Source organism: Pleurodeles waltl, chromosome 11 (assembly GCF_031143425.1).
Source record: "Pleurodeles waltl isolate 20211129_DDA chromosome 11, aPleWal1.hap1.20221129, whole genome shotgun sequence".
In the NCBI taxonomy this organism is placed as follows: Eukaryota; Metazoa; Chordata; class Amphibia; order Caudata; family Salamandridae; genus Pleurodeles; species Pleurodeles waltl.
Window position 1 is genome coordinate 720,064,148 of NC_090450.1, and position 23,084 is coordinate 720,087,231.

At 50.2% G+C, this 23,084-nt stretch overlaps 1 protein-coding gene across 2 annotated transcripts in view; it reads left to right on the forward strand.

Moving 5' to 3' along the window:
• The window catches only part of ANKRD39 (ankyrin repeat domain 39), a 90,903-nt gene extending 68,167 nt beyond the window's left edge, over window positions 1-22,736 (forward strand). For both annotated transcript variants that reach the window (XM_069214397.1, XM_069214398.1), the window contains exons 4-5: window positions 20,757-20,960; window positions 21,948-22,736. In XM_069214397.1, the coding sequence (XP_069070498.1) occupies window positions 20,757-20,960; window positions 21,948-22,091 (348 nt within the window). In that variant the 3' untranslated portion in view covers window positions 22,092-22,736. The remainder of the gene's footprint in view (window positions 1-20,756; window positions 20,961-21,947) is intronic.
• Window positions 22,737-23,084: the final 348 nt, after the last annotated feature.

Consider the following 23,084-nt stretch of genomic DNA (forward strand, 5'->3'; position numbering starts at 1 on the left):
CACCCGTCGCACGGCCGCAACACCGCCGGCTCCTGTGTTGCGGCCGAGATCCCCGCTGGGTGGGCGGAAACCCAGCGGCGATCTCCTGATGGCCGTGGTGGGAGTGCGGCCGCAAGACGGCCGCCCGAAGCCGCTCGCCTAGGTCGTAATGAGGGTCTTAATGTTATAACATAGGGCAAAACCTTTACTTGGTGCACAAGAAAGGTCCTAGGCCTTGTGTGTCAGAGACCGGTTAGGCCTCTACATGCACTGTAGATGACGCAGGACAAAAATAAGTCAGGATGCCAGTTTGACCTGCAGTTGAGCACTTCCGCAGCGGTACACGCCTGTTTACCATACAGGAGACATTTCCGTAGCAACAGTGTATGAATAAGGCAGCATTTTTCCTGCACATGCTACTTCAGTGATCACCCACAGAACACTTTACCAATGCATTCATCAGGATCTAGTTTCTTTTCCAACATAGGATCATAAGCTGGTACGCATTTTTCAAATGTGTGAGGGCACTAAGACTTCTGTTTGTGGGCAACCCCTACCAGGAAGAGCTTAATTCCGGGCAGTGGTGGCCACCTGCACTTGTTTTTCTACATCTGACATTTACCAATAGCATGAGACGGAAAAACACACAAAGTGGAAAGACATGGGAAGAAAAGTGGAAAAACTGTCACAAAGGGGGAAAGCAGGAACCAGCAAGAGTGAGTTAAAGGGCAGGGAGTCTCTGGTAGCGTGCCTACATTGAATTGCTTCAGTTGCAGGCTTCTGAGCAAAGCTTTGGGCACCTGCACACACTTGTTTACAAATTAAGCACTGCTACTATGTATAGTGACAGCTGGGATTAAAGAAGTAGGGCTCTTAGAAGGGGAAATACCTTACCCTCCCTAAGAGATCTCTAGTGAAGGGCATTTTATTGACTTAAAATGCTGCCAGATCTACCCATTCATAAACTCTGGAAAAATGGATAGAGCCAAACCATTTATTTTATAATGCAGTTTGTCAGCCAGACTTAGGGGGTCATTCTGACCTCGGCGGTAAAAGGCTCTTACCGCCGGTCAGAAGACCGCCATTCTACCGCCACGGCCGCGGTAAACCACCACGGTCATTCTGACCCACAACTGCCAAACCGCCAAAAACCCGACATCCACGGAAGGCCGCCTCATCAGCGGTCAGCGATAAACTGGAGATGACCAAACCTCCACCATCACGCCAACACAAACACGCCCATGCCATTACGACCCACGAATCCACGCGGCGGTCTTTCAACCGCGGTATTCCATTGGCGGTACACACCGCCGCGCTCAAAATACACACACCCGTACAAAACACAGCCACATTGGACAATTCAAAATACACACACCTGAGACACATACACACACCACTCCCACACACCCATCACCATATAAAACACACACCCACATCACCCACAAACCCCCCCAAATCGAAATTCAGAGACAAGGCGCAATACACAGAGAGGGAGCACAGGGAACGCAAACCACAACACACACAGGAACCCAACATCATCACCCACACCACATCCACGCACACATCACCACACACCACCACTCACATCACCACAAACACCACCCCACACCTCATCCACACCACCCCATGGCACCCCAAGGACACCCCAGGTTCTCGGACCAAGAACTCAGGGTCATGGTGGAGGAAATAATTAGGGTAGAGCCCCAGCTCTTCGGCACACAGGTGCAGCACACCACAATAGCCAGGAAGGCGGAGCTATGGCAAAGGATCGTCGACAGGGTCAACACTGTGGGACAGCATCCCAGAAACCGGGAAGACATCCGAAAGCGCTGGAACGACCTACGGGGGAAGGTGCGGTCGATGGTGTCAAGACACAACATCGCTGTGCAGAAGACTGGCGGCGGACCCCCACCCACTCCACCCGAATTCACAGCATGGGAGCAAGAGGTCTTGAACATCCTGCATCCTGAGGGCCTCGCTGGAGTAGGCGGAGGAGTGGACTCTGGTAAGTCTAATCTCAACTACTTCACCCCCCCAACCACCAGCATGCCAACCCACACCCCCACCCTCACCCCCAACCCCCCAGCACACATCCTCCCTGCCAATGTCTCACCAGCACAACCCACCCAACACAACACCAATCCCTGAATGCCAACACAAACCATGGACACCCATCACCTAAGCATGACCACTGCACATACCCATCCCCCCCCACAAACCACCCTCACAACTCCTCCCACAAGGGAATGCCAGCACTGGGGGACAAGGGCACCCACAAATCGCACGCCATGGCACACACAGAAGCAATAACCATACTCTTTTACCCCTGCAGGGCCCGAACGCCAACACACCGGGCCAGGAGGGTCCAGATTTGTCCATCCCGCCCCCAGAACAGGCCCCCAGTGATGACAGCAGCTCTGTCGACCTAGAACCTGATGACCAGCCCGGACCATCGGGGACCTCTGGACAGTCGGTTCCCCACACACAGACACAGGCCACAGCAGACCCAACCCCCTCTGGGAATACCAGCACAGCTCCCACCCAGCGGGCCCATGTCTCTGTCTCCAGGACGCGTCAATCAGCAGTGTGTCCGCCACTACAGGGCACCCAGGCTGATCCACCACCCCAACAACAACAGGGACCTGGGGGCAGTGGTAGTGGGCACACCGTCCAGGGGACAGAGGCCCGGGGAAACAGGGGAACTGGGAGGGCTGCTGTGCGAGAGGGGGTGGACCGGCCCAGGGAACCCACTCTCCAAGAGGCCCTCACCACCATAATGGGAGCATACCACCACTCCCAGGAGACGATGGCGACGGTACTGGCCAGGTTCCAGGAGATCCAGGCACAGCAGGAGGAACGGTACATGGGGTTCATAGACGAACTCAGGAACATCGGTTCCGCAATGGGGACCATCGTCCTGGCCCTCAACCAGATAGTCACCACATTGCGGGACCATGTGGCACCCCAAAGGGCCCCTGTCACTAGCCCGGACCACGAACAGCCTACCACCTCCGCCGGCGCTAGTAGACAGGAGGCCCCCACACAACGACAGGCCACCAGAACCCCACCTCCTGCTGAAGATCAACCACCCCGCAAGCGGAACCTGAGATCACACAAGAAGACAGAGTAGGATGCCAAGACCCCCGCCAGCATAAGATACCCCCTGATGTCATCCCACTGTCCCACCTTGTCACCCTGTCAAACCTTAAACAGCCCCTGCTCCATCCTTCCACAGGCATATGGACAATGCACCTGTGAGACTGAGAACTGGACTCTGCCATGGACATTACTCCACCCCCACCCATCACCGTTTTACTATCATGGACCTATATGTAGCACTTAAAATAAATCACCAATTGCACTTCAAAAATCAGGAGTCTGCTTGTATTCTTAACAAATGTATTACACATAACGGTGCAATAATGTTCAGTTACATTGTGATGACAACATACCAATGTCAATAAGCATTAGTCCATGGGCAAACAAAGCAGAAGTCATGCTGTGGGTCATACAGCTCTGAAAAGGGAAGGGAAAGTCAAAAATCAGTTAAAAGAAACTGGGGGGAAACACAGAAAGTAGAGATGCAGGAGGCCAGAAGTAAATGTAAAATGGCGTGGGTGATTCTTACCTGTGTGCTACTGAAAATACTGTTGTATAACTGTGTCCCTGTTGTCCGTGTCGTCCCCGTCGTCTTCCTCCTCTTCACTCTCCACAGGCTCCACAGCTGCTACAACACCACCATCTGGACCATCCTCCTGCAGGAAAGGCACCTGGCGTCGCAATGCAAGATTGTGAAGCATACAGCAGGCCACGATGATATGACACACCTTCTTTGGTGAGTACATTAGGGATCCACCTGTCATATGCAGGCACCTAAACCTGGCCTTCAGGACCCCTGAAGGTCCGTTCTATAATCCTCCTAGTTCGCCCATGGGCCTCATTGTACCGTTCCTCTGCCCTGGTCCGGGGATTCCTCACTGGGGTCAATAGCCAAGGCAGGTTGGGGTAACCAGAGTCACCTATTAGCCACACACGGTGTCTCTGTAGCTGTTCCATCACATAAGGGATGCTGCTATTTCGCATGACATACGCGTCATGCACTGACCCAGGGAACTTGGCATTTACATGGGAGATGTACTGGTCAGCCAAACAGACCACCTGGACATTCATCGAATGGTAATTTTTTCTATTTCTGTACACCTGCTCATTGTCTTTTGGGGGTACTAAAGCCACATGGGTCCCATCAATGGCACCAATGATGTTGGGGATATGTCCAAGGGCATAGAAATCACCCTTCACAGTGGCCAAATCACCCTCCTCAGGGAAAACAATGTACCTCCGCATGTATTTCATCAGGGCAGACAACACTCTGGACAAAACCTTAGAAAACATAGGCTGAGACATCCCTGATGACATGGCCACTGTTGTCTGAAAAGACCCACTTGCCAAAAAATGGAGTACTGACAGAAGCTGCACCAGAGGGGGAATTCCTGTGGGTTGGCGGATGGGGGACATCAGGTCTGGCTCCAGCTGGGCACACAGTTCATGTATAGTAGCTCGGTCAAGTCGGTATCGAAGTATAATATGTTGTTCTTCCATTGTCGACAGGTCCACCAGCGGTCGGTACACGGGAGGATTCATCCTTCTCCTCGCAAGTCCCAGCGGACGGTGCCTAGGAAGGACAACATGGAGTACAGAGTCAAGCAACCCACAGGTACGTTCACCCAGCTTGCACAGTACACGAATCGCTATGCATTGAAAGGCTTGTATGAGTGGCAATGCAAGGCCTAGGCCTGTGTGACGCAGTAGTAATTAAGCCATGTGGGCCCTTGTAATGGCGGCTGCCTGACCTGAGAAGTGTGACAGTGGGATGTGAGGTCAACGCGCTGGCGTGGCACACCGTGGCGGTAGGCGGTCGAAGACCGCAGTGCGAAGGCGCATTGGTTAACATTGCACCCTATGGGTCTCAGGAGCCAATGACGATGTGCGCCGGCGGTCGCGGTACGCACCGCGGCGGTACGCACCGCCGCGGGCGTGACCGCCATTTTCTATCTGCTTAATCACTCAAGACCTGATCATCCACAGGAGAGGACCTATACTGCAAGTGCTGCTGTGACCTCGGTCTGGAAGAGACAATGGCTGCTGCGACTGGGGAAAGGGCCCCTGCCTTCACTTCAGAAGAGTTGGAGAAACTTGTGGATGGGGTCCTGCCCCAGTATGCGCTACTCTACGGTCCTCCAGACCACCAGGTAAGTACACTGGGTGCACGTTGAATGGGCTATGCCTGGGTTGTGTATGGTGGATGTAAGATGGTGGCGTGGGGAGCGAATGAGGAGTGCAAGGCAGGACAGATGAGAGCATGTGCCACATGGCAGGGTTGGGGAGGGGGGGGGCAATCACATCTGACATGCAGAAATTTTTTGAAATTTCCTTTCCCACCCTGTACATGTCAAATAGGTCAGCGCCCATCAGAAAGTCGACATTTGGCGTGCCATCGCCAAGGAAGTCCGGGCCCTGGGGGTCCACAACAGACGGGGCACCCACTGCCGAAAGAGGTGGGAGGACATCCGCCGCGGGACCAGGAAGACCGCCGAGTCACTGCTGGGGATGGCCTCCCAACGTAGGAGGGGTGCCAGTCGTACCTTGACCCCCCTGATGTCCCGGATCCTGGCGGTGGCCTACCCCGATTTGGATGGGCGCGTGAGGACATCACAGCAGACAACAGGGGGTGAGTACCAGCACATTCTGCTATCTTTACGCGCAGTGGAGGTGTCTGGGTGAGGGAGGAGGGCTGTGGGTGACATTAGGCCAGGGCGCTTTCTGTAGTGTAGTCCCCTCCTTTAGGCATGGCCCTGTGCCCCCGTCCCCCACCTCTGTAGGGTGCCAAGCACAGCAATCCATGGTCCAGCATCACCCATGTGTGCATTTGTTGTCCATAGACCTGTAGGCCTAGTCACAAGTACTGAGTAGTGTACCCCGATTGCGCGGCGTAGTGCTGGAGGCTCCTGTGTCTGTCCTCTCCGACAACGGTGTTGACAATGCATGCACTCAACCTGTCTTTATTTCTCCCCCCACCCTTTTTCTTTATCTTCTTGTGCATGTGTGCATTAGCATCATCAGGCGGAGGAGAATTGGCATCGGAGCACGAGGGAGCTGCAACTCACAAGGCCCCGGTGGGCCATGCTACAGACACCGAGGTCACCAGTGATACGGAGGGCGAGGGGAGCTCCACAACGGGGACCCGTGGTGACACCAGCGACACTGACACGTCCTCGGAAGGGAGCTCCCTAGCGGTGGCGGCAACATCCGTGCCCCCCGCCTCAACAGGTACAGCCGCCACCCAGCGCACCAGCTCCGCCCTCCCAGCAGCCCCTCAGCCTTCGCTCCGTGCCCGCTCGCCCAAGAAGGCGGGCATCTCCTTCGCCCCAGGCACCTCAGGCCCTGCCCCAGTTACCGCTGCTGCCCTCAGTGAGGAGGTCATTGACCTCCTACAGACCATCATTGTTGGGCAGTCTACCCTTTTGAATGCCATCCAGGGGGTAGAGAGGGAGGTGCATCGGAGCAATGCATACCTGGAGGGCATTCATTCGGGTCAGGCTGCCCATCAACGATCGTTCAATGCTCTGGCCTCAGCACTGACGGCAGCCATTGTCCCTGTTTCCAGCCTCCCTCTTCTAACTGCCTCCACCGTCTCCCAGTCTCCTGTTCCTCAGCCTATCCCATCCACACCATCAGACCAGCCTGCACACACCTCAACACCCAAGGGCAGCTCATCCAGACATAAGCACCACAGATCCCACAAGCATTCACCCAAGCAACATCCAGATGCAGCCATGGCAACAGTCACTACCACCTCTGTGTCCCCCTCCTCCTCGTCTCCCTCCTCCCTCCCTGTGACGTCTCCACTCACACCTGCATGCATACCACCATCAGCCAGTACTTCCATCACCACCACACCCTCCAGTACAGTCCGTGCAGTCACCACCCCCACTGCCATTTACACGTCCCCTGTGTCCTTTCCCACTGTGTCTGTCACCCCCTCTTCCAAAACACACAAACGCAGGCAGCCACCCACACAACATCCAACCACCACACGACAGCCTACGTCACAAGCACCTGCACCCATAGACAGCACACCTGACTCTCCTACAACCACATCCTCTCCCTCCACTCCCATACCCACTGCACCTACCCTTCCCATTGCTCCTAAAAAACTTTTCCTCTCCAAACTTGACCTCTTTGCACCACCTGACCCACCCCCTCCATCTGGTAAGAGTCCGAAGAGCACCTCAGCCACCACCAGCCCTGCATCAAGTCTGACCATTGTGCACGGGTTTTGGAGTCCACCCTTTCCCAGCACAGATACATCGGCCAGCAGCAAGGGGACAGCCAGCCCCCCCCCCTGGAAAGAGAACCCGTAAAACCAAGGCCTGCCGTGAGAAGGCTGACACGGCTGCCCCCAAGGAGCAAAGTCGTGGCCCGTCACCTGCCACAGCATCAAGGGCAGGCAAGGGCCAGAGAGCCTCATCGAAGGAGGGCAAGGGCAGCAGGGCGGAGAAGTCAGCCAGCAGGGGCGCGGACCAGGAGGGCCCCACAAGCCCCATCCCGGGTGTGACGGAGGACACCCACGGGCCCAGGACTCCGTCACAGGAGGGTCCAGCAACTGCACGGTCGGAGGGCGACTAAGCAGGGAGTCCTGGACAGGTCTGGCTCCCTTGATAGACAAGAAAGGCACCGCTGAACAGGGCTCCACCGTGAGGACAGGCACCGCTGAACAGGGCCCCGCCGTGAGGACAGGCACCGCTGAACAGGGCCCCGCCGAGAAGAACGGCACCGCTGAACAGGGCCCCGCCGTGAAGAAAGGCACCGCTGAACAGGGCCCCGCCGTGAAGACAAGCACCGCTGAACAGGGCCCCGCCGTGAAGACAGGCACCGCTGAACAGGGCCCCGCCGTGAAGACAGGCACCGCTGAACAGGGCCCCGCCGTGAAGACAGGCACCGCTGAACAGGGCCCCGCCGAGAAGAACGGCACCGCTGAACAGGGCCCCGCCGAGAAGAACGGCACCGCTGAACAGGGCCCCGCCGAGAAGAACGGCACCGCTGAACAGGGCCCCGCCGTGAAGACAGGCACCTCTGAACAGGGCCCCGCCGTGAAGACAGGCACCTCTGAACAGGGCCCCGCCGTGAAGACAGGCACCGCTGAACAGGGCCCCTCCAGTCAAGCACCGCTCCGCTGGGCCCTTCCTGTCAAGCACCGCTCCGCTGGGCCCTGCCGTCTCAAGCACCGCTCCGCTGGGCCCTTCCTGTCAAGCACCGCTCCGCTGGGCCCTTCCTGTCAAGCACCGCTCCGCTGGGCCCCGCCGTCTCAAGCACCGCTCCGCTGGGCCCTTCCTGTCAAGCACCGCTCCGCTGGGCCCCGCCGTCTCAAGCACTGCTCCGCTGGGCCCTTCCTGTCAAGCACCGCTCTGATGGGCCCCGCCGTCTCAAGCACCGCTCCGCTGGGCCCTTCCTGTCAAGCACCGCTCCGCTGGGCCCTTCCTGTCAAGCACCGCTCCGCTGGGCCCTTCCTGTCAAGCACTGCTCCGCTGGGCCCCGCCGTCTCAAGCACCGCTCCGCTGGGCCCTTCCTGTCAAGCACCGCTCCGCTGGGCCCTTCCGGTCAAGCACCGCTCCGCTGGGCCCCGCCGTCTCAAGCACCGCTCCGCTGGGCCCTTCCTGTCAAGCACCGCTCCGCTGGGCCCCGCCGTCTCAAGCACCGCTCCGCTGGGCCCTTCCTGTCAAGCACCGTTCCGCTGGGCCCTTCCTGTCAAGCACCGCTCCGCTGGGCCCCGCCGTCTCAAGCACCACTCCGCTGGGCCCTTCCTGTCAAGCACCGCTCCGCTGGGCCCCGCCGTCTCAAGCACCGCTCCGCTGGGCCCTTCCTGTCAAGCACCGCTCCGCTGGGCCCAGCCGTCTCAAGCACCGCTCCGCTGGGCCCTTCCTGTCAAGCACCGCTCCGCTGGGCCCTTCCTGTCAAGCACCGCTCCGCTGGGCCCCGCCGTCTCAAGCACCGCTCCGCTGGGCCCTTCCTGTCAAGCACCGCTCCGCTGGGCCCTTCCTGTCAAGCTCCGCTGGCCCATTGACAGTGCCGGTTCTGTGTCGAGCTAGTGTTCACGCTGCACTCTGGGCACCCTGCCTCCTCCATGACCAGTGGAATCTGTAATCCACCTGATGGACTGTGGCTTTGCACTCCCCAGGATGGCACAGTGGGCATGGTGGCCCCTTCGTGGTTCTGGCGTCGTGGACTCCTGTGGCTGAGGTGCCCCCCCTTCCCTACCCCCTGAGGTGCCTGTAGTTTTGTCATCTGATGCCCCAGCAGTGTTCTCTCCAACGGACTCAGGTCTCCTATGTGGGCTTTGCCCATGTGTTTGGTAGACATTGGCTCACGGACTGTGGATATTTGACACACTGAGCAGGACTTATTGACTATGTACATAGCTTTTGCACTGTTCATGATTTTTGCTTTGATATTTCATAACGATAATTTTCCATGACTTCAATGAACCTAATTTATACATAAATTTAAATTGACATTTTTATTTTGTCTTTGCATTTTTCAGGGGGGTTTGGTGGGCGTCACTCAGTTGTTGCTCTGCATTGGTATGTTGATAGTTGGGGGGGGGGGCGTATGTGTGTGCCCGTAACCTTTCGTCCTCCCCCCTCCCCTGTGTCGTAGATGCAGTACTCACCGTTGTCTTCTGCGCCGGAGTTCGTACTCGTGGTAGATGAGCAGGTAGACAAGAGCTGGTAGGATGTTTAATTCGGGTTCCATGCTGTCCTCCGTCCTCGTGGAGTGTATAGAGGTGAGAGTTTTCCCGTTCGTAGTCTGTTTCCGCCGTGTTTTTATCGGCGGGGCTCCCGCCCCGGAAAGGGTGGCGGATTGGTGAGTTGTGATACTGTGGGCGGTACATTGTCTGCCGCCTGCCTGTTGGCGGTGACCGCCGCGCTGTTTGTCTGTCCCGCCGTGGCGGTCGGAGTGTTAAAGTGGCGGGCTGTGTTGGCGGTTCCCGCCAGGGTCAGAATTCCATTTTTTGGACCGCCTGCCTGTTGGCGGGTTGGCCGCCGCTTTATCACCGATCGCCAGGGTTGGAATCACCGCCTTAGTTTTCTTCTGTCCAGCTTTCCTTTTGAGGTTTGATTCTTTCATCAGGTGGTACCCATTTGACATCCATGAAGGCAGAGAGCCAGTCAGTCCTTCTCAGGCCCTCATTATAAGTTGTCTGAAATAAATGGGCTGCATTGTCTACACTCTTTCCCCTCCCCCCCCCCCCCCAGAGTTCTCAATACCAGTGGTACCAGTACCTACAGGGATGGATAATCCAGCCTATTACGATTTTTACCCCGAGAGTCCTCTAATGAATTAGTGATTACCGAGGGAATCATGGGCCGAACTTTCACCCAGAGATTTTAGCAGCCAAAATCTTGGTGAAAGTTGAGAGCTGTGATGTTTCCACAAATCTCATAATTTCAATGTGGTCAGTAACTGCTGTTACCGATCCCATCGGAATTACGAGGGCACTCTTAATGAGCATCACCCTCCTCATATTTTGAGACAATCCCACCACTGCCACCAAATGTGGAAGCTGGCTCTGTATGATGGAAAACCTGTTAAGTAACTGCTTCAATGACAAGTTGCATCAACATCTGGTAGACCTAGGTCCAATTTCTCACCAAGAATTGGGAAAGAAGGCAGGCCATTGGGTCAAGACTAGGGTGATCAAGACTTCTACAGGGAGTGACTAAAGAAAAGGGGTCACAAAGCCTCCCCAGTGGAAGGGTGGTGAGACACTGAAGGACAAAAACAAGAGTCTTCTCAAGGGCCCTAAAAACCTGATCAGGAGGGTAGGCCTGAGCCTCTTCACAGTCCACAAATGGGTACAAGGGTAAAAACTTTGATCCCAAGAAGGCCTGATGTCACAACTGTAAGCAGCATGGACACCAAACTGGAAATAATGACCTGTCCCAATAAAAAATCTGACCGCTGCCACCAGTGTAGGAAGCTGGCTCTGTATATACTATATAAAAATGAGATATAGTATGCACAGAGTCCAGGGGTTCCCCAGAGGTTTAACAGAGAGCATTAGCATTATCTAATTTAGCCTCTGTTAAGCCTCTGGGGAACCCCTGGACTCTGTGCACACTATATCTCATTTTTATATATTATATACAGAGCCAGCTTCCTACATTCTGCCCTCCAAACCAAGTTGGAGGATTCTGCAGGGAGGGGGTCACCTAGCTCTGGACACTTTAGGGGTGGTCGTGGCTGGGGTGATCACTCCTCCCCGTTTTCCCTAATTTTCCTGCCGGACTTGCCGCCAATAGTGGGGCTTTGTCAGGGGGGGCAGGCGGGCAGCTCCACTAGCTGGAGTGCCCTGGGCCACTGTAATCCAAGGCTTGAGCCTTTGAGGCTCACCGCCAGGTGTTACTATTCCTGTAGGGGGGAGGTGTGAAGCACCTCCACCCAGGACAGGCTTTGTGTCTGACCACAGAGTGCACAAAGGCACTCACCTCATGTGGTCAGAAACTTGTCTGAAAGTGGCAGGCTGGCACAGACCGGTCAGTCCTACACTAGCAGTCTGGCTAACATACAAGGGACATTTCTAAGATGTCCCCTGTGTGCATTTTGCAATAGATCCCAAACTGGCATCAGTGTAAGATTATTGGGCTGAGAAGTGTGATACCAAACTTGCCAGTATTCAGTGAAGCCATTATGGAGCTGTGAAGTTCGTAATGACAAACTCCCAGACCATATACTCTATACGGCTACACTGCACTTTCAATGTCTAAGAATGGACTTAGACACTGTAGGGGCATATTGCTCATGCAGCTATGCCTTCACATGTGGTATGGTGCACCCTGCCTTATGGTTGTAAGTCCAGCTAGAGGGGTGACTTAACTATGCCACAGGCAGTGGTTTGTGGGCATGGCACCCTGAGAGAGGTGTCATGTCGACTTTGTCTTTTTCTCCCCACCATCACACACAAACTGCCAGGCAGTGTACATGGGCTTGGTGAGGGGTCCCCTGAGTGGCATAATACATGCTGCAGCCCTTAGAAACTTTCCCCAGTCACAGGGCCCTTGGTACCATGGTCTTAACTGTGTGCCAGGGTTGTGCCAAATGTGGAAACAAAAGTACAGTCTTTGGGAAAGAACACTGGTGCTGGGATAGCAGGATTCCAGCACACTTTCAATCCAAGTTGGCATCAACACTAGGCACAAAGTGGGGGGGTAACCATGCTAACAGTGGCACTTTCCTACAGCGGGTCTAACAGTCAAATGCAGATTTTTGTGGTTGTCTGTGTGCATATTTGCAAAAGGCCAGGCGGACACCCTTAGACATAAGAGATATTCTTGATGAAGTTCTTCATTTTCTTCAACTTGACTACAAGAACTTAGTTGAACAGTCAGATCTGTCTGCCCAAAGATGTATGCATGGATTCCCTCTGTTACAGATCTTCGTGGCTTCATCTGGTGAGTTTAAAACATGATGTGCAGAACAGAGCCTTGGGTTTTCTGCCATCACTTTTGCTGTCTTGCAGGTGATGCGATGTGAAGAAGGAAGGCAGAGGCAGAAAGTCTGTAGCTCAAATATGTTCATTTACTTCCGTTAATCTATAGAAATGCATTTTCATCTGCCAGGGGTTCACCTCCTTTATTTGCTGAGCGCACGACATCAGCTGTGACAACAGAACTGGCCATGCACTGCAAAACAGCCACATTGATGGTGACGGGAAAAACCCTCCACCTCTGTTAGTGAACAACCCAAAACAGCAACGTGCTTCTTCTATTGTACTCTTGGGCCAGGAGATGGGTTGCTCTTACCTTGGGGCAGGCTGTCTCAAGATTACCGAAGACAGATATGTGCTAGGGTGACCAGACGTCCCGGATTTGCCCAGACAGTCCCATTTTTTTTTTTAAGGACTGTCCTGGCGTCCCGACACTTTCTCCTAAAATCAAAAAATGTCCCTTTTTTTAAGGGAGAGTCGGATAAACCTGCACATTAATCATAGTGTTGTGCAGGCTTACATTTCATCCGACCCTCTGAGGAACCCGAGACAGAAGTCCACTCGTTTAAACTCTCTTGCTGTGCTGCCTCGCCTCATTCAAGCAGCACAGCAGAATTTAATGTGGTGTGAATCACGGCTGAATGCAGGAGCAGCTCATGGGGCTTTGTTGGGGCGAGGGGTGCGTGGCGTGGGGGGTAAAGTAATAAAACATTTTTTTTTTTTAAATCACTTACCTACTCTGCTTCTGCGTCGCTCCTCTCCGGTTGCTTCAGGCTGCAGGCACAGGCTCCCAGCCTGCCCTGCGGCGAATCCTGGCGCTGCTCAGAGCCAAAGAGGCATTAGGAGTGGCTGGGAGCGCCCAGCTAGGGCGCTCCCAGGCAGACTGGGAGCCTGGCAGGCTCTCTCTAGCCCTGCAATTGTGTTGTCAGGCTAGAGGGAGCCTACTGCGCATGTGTGTTTGGCCTGCCAAAGAGAGCGGAGAACACAGTGCACTCCCCTCATCTCGTCATCCCCAATGCCCCACCCCTTTAACAAATGAAAAGTTATTAAACATGGTTTATTATCTTTTCGTTTGTTAAAGGTGATTTGCAGCGGCTGCTGCTGGTGGGGTGCGTGGCTGCAGGGCCCGTGTGGCAAGGAAGGCCTGGCACATATATATATATATAATGTTCTGTGTCTGTGCCTGTCCCCAGTTTTTCGTGGTTCACATATGGTCACCCTAATATGTGCTGAAGTGCTGAATATAATGGAAAGTGGTACGACTTGCGGTTCAGATGCCTCCTCCGGTGGTTTCATTGAAAGTCTTACCATTCAGGGAAAGGCCAGCTCTTCTCCACAGTCCCTTTTTGACGCCAAGTGGTTGCCGATGCCGCTTCCTCGGAGAAGGGGGTACTGCCAACGGTTCTCGTACGTAAATAATCCTTACTTTATATCGCATCTTTCGCTCCTGATTGACCAAATAATGTAATTTAAGGGCCCGTCACCGTGTACTAAATTTCCTTTAATTAAACCTAGGCACTGTCCGTCACAACGAGCATAGAGGGACGTGTTTTGTGGTTAGCAAAAATTCATACAAAAAAACGGGCAATCGTTCGACCCGTGTACCCTTTTCTAGTGTCAAAAAGCTCTCACAATTGTTTAAAAACGCAGTGTTCAGATTAGCAACATTTATTTCTTACTTCAGAGTGGAAAATGCTGAAAATATTCATCATGAAACAATGTGAAAAATCATCAGCTCTACGACGTGTAAGTAAAATTGTCGAAAATCCAAAATGTTAAACATGTTTATAGAACATGAAGTGTTAACCCAAGATTGAACCCTGCTAGAAAGCTGGCACTTCATCTGCTTTCTTCATTAAACGAAATCTCCGATGCAGTATGCTGACTTCAAACTCTGTAGCGCCATCTACTGGACAGACCATTATTATGTATTTATTATTTGAGTACATTTGTATTCCTCAACCGATAGCTGACAAAACATGAAAATGAATTTGCTTTCAAATTTTTATTATAGAGAAGGTTTTCAGTTTCCTCCCGGTTTCTAGTCTCGGCTACAGGCAGCTTTAAGATATTGTTTGCAGGACTTATTCTTTTCAAAACGTAGTCTTTCCTTTGAGAAGGCTTAGTGCCAGCCCTTTGCTCATGGTTGGGTGGCTTCGTTGTCTGTTTCAGTTGTCTCCTCTTGATTTGATTACTTTCATCCCTGTTCTTGTGTTTGTCCTGCCTAGTAGCATTTCGGTCTCCTAATTTTCTGAATAAATTGGTTCGATCCTTCCAGAGCAAACTTGAGGGGCTCTTTTTTTTTAGTGTTGAGCCTGCCTGAGTCATGCTCTCTCCCTTGCAAGAAACTGTTGTTTACTGAATGAGGCTTGGAGCCCTCCATTGCTTACCATTCGTCACTCTTCTTTGCTGCCTCCTATTTGGACAGTACAGGCCAATCATGTGGTTTCTTCTCTGCCGCGTGGACCAAGCACAAAATAATTATTCTTAATTAATGCCTCTCCGCAGCTTGCGCTGTGATTCAGGTATTTTTTAAAACAAGCATTTGTAATGCAACGGGTCTCGTATTTCTCTGAGTTAGAGCTATTAGCAGTTGCAAACTCCCAACAGGACTTTTCTTGCCTCATTAAATGGAATAAAAGAGCACGATCGCGCTGCTACAGTTCACTCGTTGTGACACCTATCGGCAAAAGTGCAGTTATCTATGTAACCGGCAAAAGTGCAATTAATTATGTAACAGGATCGACTTCTGCCAAGCGAGATCGCGCTGCGAAAAAAGAGAAAAAGTAGTCCACAAACCGGGTGGAAGACAGCGAGCCGCGTATGCTTTCAGTACTTGGTCGCTGTGCTCGAGGAGGGCTAACCACCGGAAAAGGCATGACGTATGCATGCCTTCCACTAATGAAAGCAAGCAGATTTTAAAAGGCAAGCCCACAAACCAATGAAAGACACTGATGTGACTTGGACGGGGCTCCGAGCCCTTTTCTAACTACTACAGCATCTCACAAGCAATACGCATGCGCAAGCGCATGCTAGCACAGGCTTAACCCTAAAAACCTTGTTTGGCCATGTTGCTTCTTTCCCCTTCCACCCACGACTTCTCTGTGTTAATGCCCCCCCATCGTGTCTCTGCTGCTCATGCTGGGATTGAGGTACTTTTAAAAACAAAATATATTATCCTTTTGCCTGTGTTGCTCCTTTCTCTGCCCACCCACTACTTCTCCATGTTGCTGCCCCCCCAGCCCCCTTTTGAGGCTGCCATTCCTCACAGCTTACTGGGATTACAAGGTTGTGCATGCGGGCTGCCTTCCGACCCCTGGCTCATATCCTGCAAAAAACAATCGCTTTAGAGCAGACTGGCAGGGACCCAATCGCTGGATGCAAAGGCTCCGTGTTACCAGCTTCAGCAGGCCACGCTGCCAGTGTGGAGTTGTCCCATTCATGCAAAGGCAGGGTCCATGGAGGATACACTGGACTGTATGGCATGGTACCACCCTGTCTTTGTTTTTACTGTTTGCTTGTGGTGCTTCCTTCCCCTCCCACCAACCACTTCTCAGTGTTGCTGCACCCTCCCCCCCAAACCACTCCTTGGTGTCCGTGATTGTACATACACCCACCCGCTTCCCCCGTCTTTTTTTATATTCGCTTCCCCGCAGTCGCAATTAGAGAACCTCCCAGCACCATATCACAAGAAAAAAATATTTTTCTGGCCGTGTCATGGCACTTTATTTTCTACCTTTTTATTATGCTAAACTACATGGCTGAAAGGCCAAAATCTCTTGTATAGGAGAGACTTGTTGGCTTTGCCAATGCTTGTTTTATTTGCTGTTGAGTACTCGGTGTGAATTCAGATGTTTCCTTGCTCTTTCACCTGCTTTTTCAGCATCCCCTGTCAATTCTAAGAGCAACAATCTCCATCCCAGCTCGTTCTAATTTTTAACTTATTTTCTCAATTTCATTTCGTTTTCAAACTTTATAAATATGAACACTGGGTAGAAACATGTTTTGCAATCATTATATTGCTTCTTCAGGAACAAAATTAAGCAATTCAATAAAATGTCGTTAAAAATTGAACAAAATACATTACTTACTGCTCATTGTGCCATATATAGGCATAGTAAAACAAATTAAACCATAATTAGGAAAACGAAATCGGCAATCATTCATACTAACACTGCCAATCACTAATTATTTCTGAAGTAAGCGATTTAAATGAATGCATTGTGCAGTTAATGTCAACATACCTCTCACATTTCATATTTAGTATTCTGCGCAAGTCCAAGGGTAACCCATATCTAAACTGACCTCCATATTTATACCAGCCACACTAAGAGAGCGCCAGCCGCATGGTTATTACAGCGTCTTACCCCTATGGTTGTTAGAAAATAAAAAGTGCAAAGACGATAATTCCTGCCTGCTAAGAGCGTTAGACCTTTAATTCTGTGGTCCCAAAGTTTTTGAAATTAAAAAAAGTAGTTTTCCTCGAAAATACAATAATGTAGAAGAAAGTTAATAATCAACTAAGGACTAAATTAGATAATGTCACTATAAATAAATGATTATTAATGGTCTTCTCCAGATTTTTATCACTGTTGGTTATTTTTTGTTAGTACTGTTTGATGCCATTTTAGATAAGGGTGCCTTTGATACTAACATGGATTAAGGTGGGACGCTGTACCTTATAGCACTTTAGGGGAATGTTGACATTAACTGCATAGTATACTTGAAGGCCAAATGAAATTTTATATTCTGTCCACCATTACCAAATAATGCAGTTAACCGATAGTTATATCCTTACATTTCTCAAACATTTCCGGTGACACTTAATACATTTAATATAAGCTAGATTGACTTAGTTTTCTCTTTTTTTTCAATTACGTTTTGTTTATTTAGGGAACGATAGGAGCTAATTAATGTCTGTATTTTGTTTCATTTTCAGTGAGATTTAAAACATTTGACGGCGGTATTTTTTATGGCACTGAAGAAGCACTATAATGACAGTGACGCATATGCTGGCCTTAGTAGTGTCACTACGAACGAAGCTTGAACATTAGAACTGAAAATGAAAAGTTTTCCAAGGAAGTTAACAATAAAAACAGACTTCTATTTGACCGGCTTTCTTTATTCAAAGGGTGTATAAATTTGATTATGTGCCCCAAAGAGACTTGTGTGAGTTAAATGTGTAGCTCCAGGGCAACTGTCTATACTTAGCGGCTGGCAGACCGTTGGCCTTAATAGTGTGATTGCATACTGCTGTCTTGATGCATGCGTTCACATGCAGAGTGGCAAAATGTATTGGTAAAGACAGTAGCTCGACCTTGTGGAGCCAAGACCTATTGGCTTTGCCCGTGCATGTGTTCTATGATGTCCGTAAATGAGTAGCTTGGTAGGTGTGTACACTTATGTTTTTCTGAAAAGTGAGCAGCAGTTTCATATTTTGTGTTGCACTGCATTATGTTTCTCCCCTGCTATATTTTACAAAACCTTAAGGGCTGGATGAATGATACTTCCTAGTTAGAGTGTGATAGAGACATACACAGTGAGTGAAGACCGACATTTCAAAATAGTTTTTTTTGTGATATATTTCAATGTCTATATCAGCAATTTGTCTTGGGTAATGGCCCAAAAAATCTTCAATATGGCCACAGGTGATGCCTCTGCCCTGCCCTAAACTTTAGACCACTCCAGAGTCTTCCTGGTCAGTCCAAATAGATTACAAAGCAAGAAATGGAGTGGAAAGACCCTTTATATGCGGGACCACACTTTAAAAGAACTTTGATCTGATTTAAGCTATACCCTCAGGCATAACAAAACTTACATTTGTGTAGTGAAAATTCACCCCTTTTGGTAACTTGCCACTAAAAACAGATACTTATTGTTACTCTGCAGTACTCTTTTCAACATCCTCAATAGGATGAAAACCTGACTGGATCTACTGAGGATCCAAACTTTTATCCAATAGATCAAACACTGGTCTTTGCACTGGAAGCATTAGTCCTCAGAGCTATTAGACCTGACTTTTCAGAAAAAAAAGTGAAGACTGGTTCCTGCAGGCAGTCCTGTGGCAGCTAACAAAAAGTAACAGGAGGCCTCGGTAATCCCTCTGACGGGACTGAGGGGGTCATTCTAACCCTGGCGGTCGGCGACCGCCAGGGCTAAAATGACGGAAGCACCGCCAACAGGCTGGCGGTGCTTCCTTGGCCATACTGACCGCGGCGGTAAAGCCGCGGTCAGAAAAGGGCAACCGCCGGTTTCCCGCCGGTTTACCCCTGGCCCAGGGAATCCTCCGCCATGGGGATTCCGACCCCCTTACTGCCATCCTGTTCCTGGCGGTTTTCACCGCCAGGAACTGGATGGCGGTAACAGGTGTCGTGGGGCCCCCTAACAGGGCCCCACTAAGATTTTCAGTGTCTGCAAAGCAGACACTGAAAATCGCGACGGGTGCCACTGCACCCGTCGCACCCCTTCGACTCCGCCGGCTCCATTCGGAGCCGGCATCCTCGTAGAAGGGGGTTTCCCGCTGGGCCGGCGGGCGGCCTTCTGGCAGTCGCCCGGCGGCCCAGCGGGAAAGCCAGAATGGCCGCCGCAGTCTTTTGACCGCAGTGCGGTCATTCGGCGGTTCCCGCCAATGTAGAAATGACCCCCTGAGTGTCTTGGCACTTTGCCCATGCTACATGCTTATAACGAGCAACAGTGATCGAAAGAATGCTTGCCAGTCTCGATCAAATTCCAGGCCGTCATTCTTCACTTGTGGTATTCTAGACAGAGTAGCAATGTGCAAATCAGCCTTGCTCCTCTTCCAATAGGAACACTGCAGACAGAACTACTGCAGGCAACACCCTACTGGTTGGTGAAAAACTGATCTTGACTATGGCCCCAAGCTATCATCTGTGACTGAGTTTAGGTGAAACATTCCTTCCATGTATGTATGTATGTATGTATGTATATATATGATATTTCTGTAACGTGAACTTTGCGAAAAGGCAGCAGAGTGCTGTACAAGGTCAAAGAAAAGGATAAAGTTAACAAGTGGTGGGAAACGTAGCTGGGTTGTGGACTGTTAATGTGTTGTTATGTTGTGTTCTTTAAAGATATTAATCTTCAACTCTTTCCTAAATTGGAGTAGCATTGGGGCAGTCCTGATGGACATGGGGATGTTATTCCAAATCATGGATAGATCGATGAAAAAGGCCTTCTGCCTTGTTTTTTTCTGTTTTTACAATTCTTAGTCTGCAGTCTGATGATTTGCTGGCTGCAGGTGTGCCGAGAACCATCAGAGATGGACAGCTTGTATGCAAGATATGGCTGTGTAAATGATGCAGCTGGTTTTAAAAATGGTGTAGGCCAGAAGGGGAGGCAGTGTAGTACTATCAGAATGGAAGTGATGTAATCCTATTTCTTCATGCCCAGGATGAGATACTGTGGCATGTAAAATAACCTTAAAGAGTGGTATTGTGGAGTCTAAAAGGCCATTGAACAGGGTGTTACCACCACACAGATGCAAGAGTATGAGAGTTTGAATGGCAATTCTGAAATCACTTTTTGCCTGAAATAGTTTCACTTTCTTTAGAAGAGAGTTTATACCAGGCCTGTTCTTTGCTTTTTGTTTGTGTTTCTTGATAGTGAGGTTAGTGAAAGTCCATGTCATTGATCTAGATTTGTACTGGTTCTTGTTTTTGTTCTTGGCGAATACCAGGAATTCTATCTTGGTTGGGCTGAGCCCCATGTAAGCACTGGACATCCAGATCTGGCTGATGTGCAGGCAGTGTCTGAGATGTTGGATTTCTGAAGTGGAGAAGACTTTCAAGTAGAGTAGACATTGAAGTATAGTTTGCCATTTGCTTGTCATCCTACAGCAAAAGTCCACTCCCATACTCGGCGAAGTGTCTGCCATCATCAAACTCCTTCATGTGGTGGTCTGTGACAGGCAAAGACTAGCAGAACAGTAAGCATGAGAAACTGTATTTTTATAGGAAAATCCTAAAATAATTATTTGAAAGCAAGCTAATAATCTGATCAAGGTGGCTTATTAGTAGTTCTTTTCAACAGAGTAGCCTGCCTTAATGTATTGACTGTTTCCTGTGTTTACCCATTTGTGTCAATACTATGATGCTTAGTTAGTGAGAGGGGGTGAATGACTTTTGAAAGATGCACATATCCGTGCAGAATAAGTAGACGAAGTACATGTTTGAATGAGCATACAAATCTGTTGTTTACACTGCTTCTTTTGCAGCATTACGCCAGCCGCCAGGGGCATCATTCAGTCTGTGAGCTTCTGTTGACCTGTGGTGCACACTGTAATGCACAGACTCATGGCGGTGCCACGCCCCTACATCGTGCCAGTTACTGTGGGCACAGTGAGGTAGTCCGGCTCTTGCTGTCCTATGGAGCTAAGCTGGAGACCGTGGATGATGATGGAATGACCTGTCTACACAAGGTGAGGATGATGACATGGCCTTATACAACAGGAGGTGATAGCATACAGCTACAGAATGTGAATCTGGAGGGATGGCCTTTACTGAGGTAAAGATGACAATTGAGTGACAGTACACCAGCTGCTATGTGATGGCCGTACACAACGCAAAGGTGATCTGATGGCTGTACACAAGATGTGGGTCATGGGATGACCGTGCACAAGGTGTGGGTGATAGCATTGCTGTGACTAGGCGAGGGACACAGGATGATTGTAGCCAAGGCAAGGCTGATGGGATTACTCTATGCAATGTTAAGAGGATGGAATGACATTACACAAAACTGAGAGGGGATGGGATGACTTCCTCCAGATTGAAGGGGATGCTATTGCAGTCAACAGTATGACAGAAGTGGAAGTCATTACACTTGGTGAAGGCATTGCAGTGACTGTTAACAAGATTATGCCAATGAAATGCTTATACATAAAGTAAGAGTAATTGCATGACTGTGCGGAGGTGAGAGTGATAGAATAGCTGTACTTGCAGGAATGGCAAAGAGATAGCCAAACACAAGCAGTTGTCAAGGCAGTCAGCTGTTAAAAAATGACTATATATAAAGTGGGGACATGGAATGATCACAGAGGGAATGAGCATACACAGTGAATGAAGGCAATTAATGCTGACTGTGCACAAGGTCTTGTTGATGGGAATGACTGTAGATGAGGTAAGCTGATGGGATGACCTAATGTAAGTTATTTGTGATGGGGTGAAATGAAAGTGTGATGACGGAGGGATGACATACACAAGGCAGTTGGTAATGGTATGCTACTCGGCTGGAGGTGAGATGAAAGTGGTGACTGCAACTAAGGTGATGGCGAATGGGATAGCCATAAACAAAGTGAGATGTTGAGATGAAGGCACATGAAGTGAAGGTAATAGGTTGATTCTGCATAAGCGAAGGGTGATGAGAGAGACAATGTTGACATTCAGACCTAATTCCATTTTTAACGCAGGCTGCAGAGAAAGGGCATGCTGACATCTGTGAGCTTCTGGTGCAGCACAGCCCGATGCTGAAGACCACACTGGACAAGAAGTTGAGAAGGGCCTCAGATCTTGTACCTACTAACAACCATCTGAAGATGTTCTTAGAAGTCTAATGAGCTGTGGTCCCTGCTCACAGAATCGACCTGAGACGCTGCTGTGGCTGGCATATTAGTGGCAAAAAATGTGCTGTGTACCTGGAAAGCAATCCGTTGTGCAGAGGAGTTTGTATGTTTGGAAAGTTTCTAGAGAGCGGTGTTTAATTCTCACCAAATTAGAGGAGCTCAGAAATTGTCAATCAATGTATGTGCAACAAAACGTGCATCTCTCTGTGCACTTGCTTTTTGTGCAAGCCTGTGAAGGATTGTGATAGAGACCCACTAAAATAAAGATCAACATCAGGAAGTTTGGTGACGTAATGATCGCCATGCAAGACACTTTCAAGAATCAGACCAGTGGGTTGTATGAAGCAAAGGTCTCCTGGAACTATACACTACCAGCAAATAAAGCGTGCTATATGTCTAAGAGACTTCTGAGCCAATGTAATATCTGGAACCAGAAGAGTACTGTGTGGTAGAAGCAAGATACCTCTGTATTGGTGGAGGAGGACAAGTGCTGCTGGTGAGATAAGCCATCTCCCTATATTATCTTGATGGTGTGACCATGCTCCGGGGGTAGCTTTTCTCTGGCATGAAACAAGAATTAGATAAATAATGTAAGTAATCGGAAAGAAGGAGAAATAAAGTGTTAAGCTATTCAAAGCTTCTGCTTTTCTCAGGGTTCTTTAAGGTTTGTGGGAGAAGAATTAAGGTGATTTCAACATTATCACACTGTTAAAAACAATTGTGTTTGTGTAACTTCACAAAGGTTTCTAGTTACGCCCACAGATGCCATTGTAAGAGCACCTTTTTTCCTCCCTCCAAAGGGCATGAGGTATTTCAGCAGTACTCCTATTCAGTTGGGTGAGGGGGCTTTTTTAATGTGCCTTAAAGTTTGGTTTTCGTTGCTGCGTCCTTTGCCTTGCATTAGCCCCACGACACACCTTGGGAAAAATCCACTCATTCATTCATTTATCAAGTGATGCTGTGTGAGCATTTGAGGAAGCATGA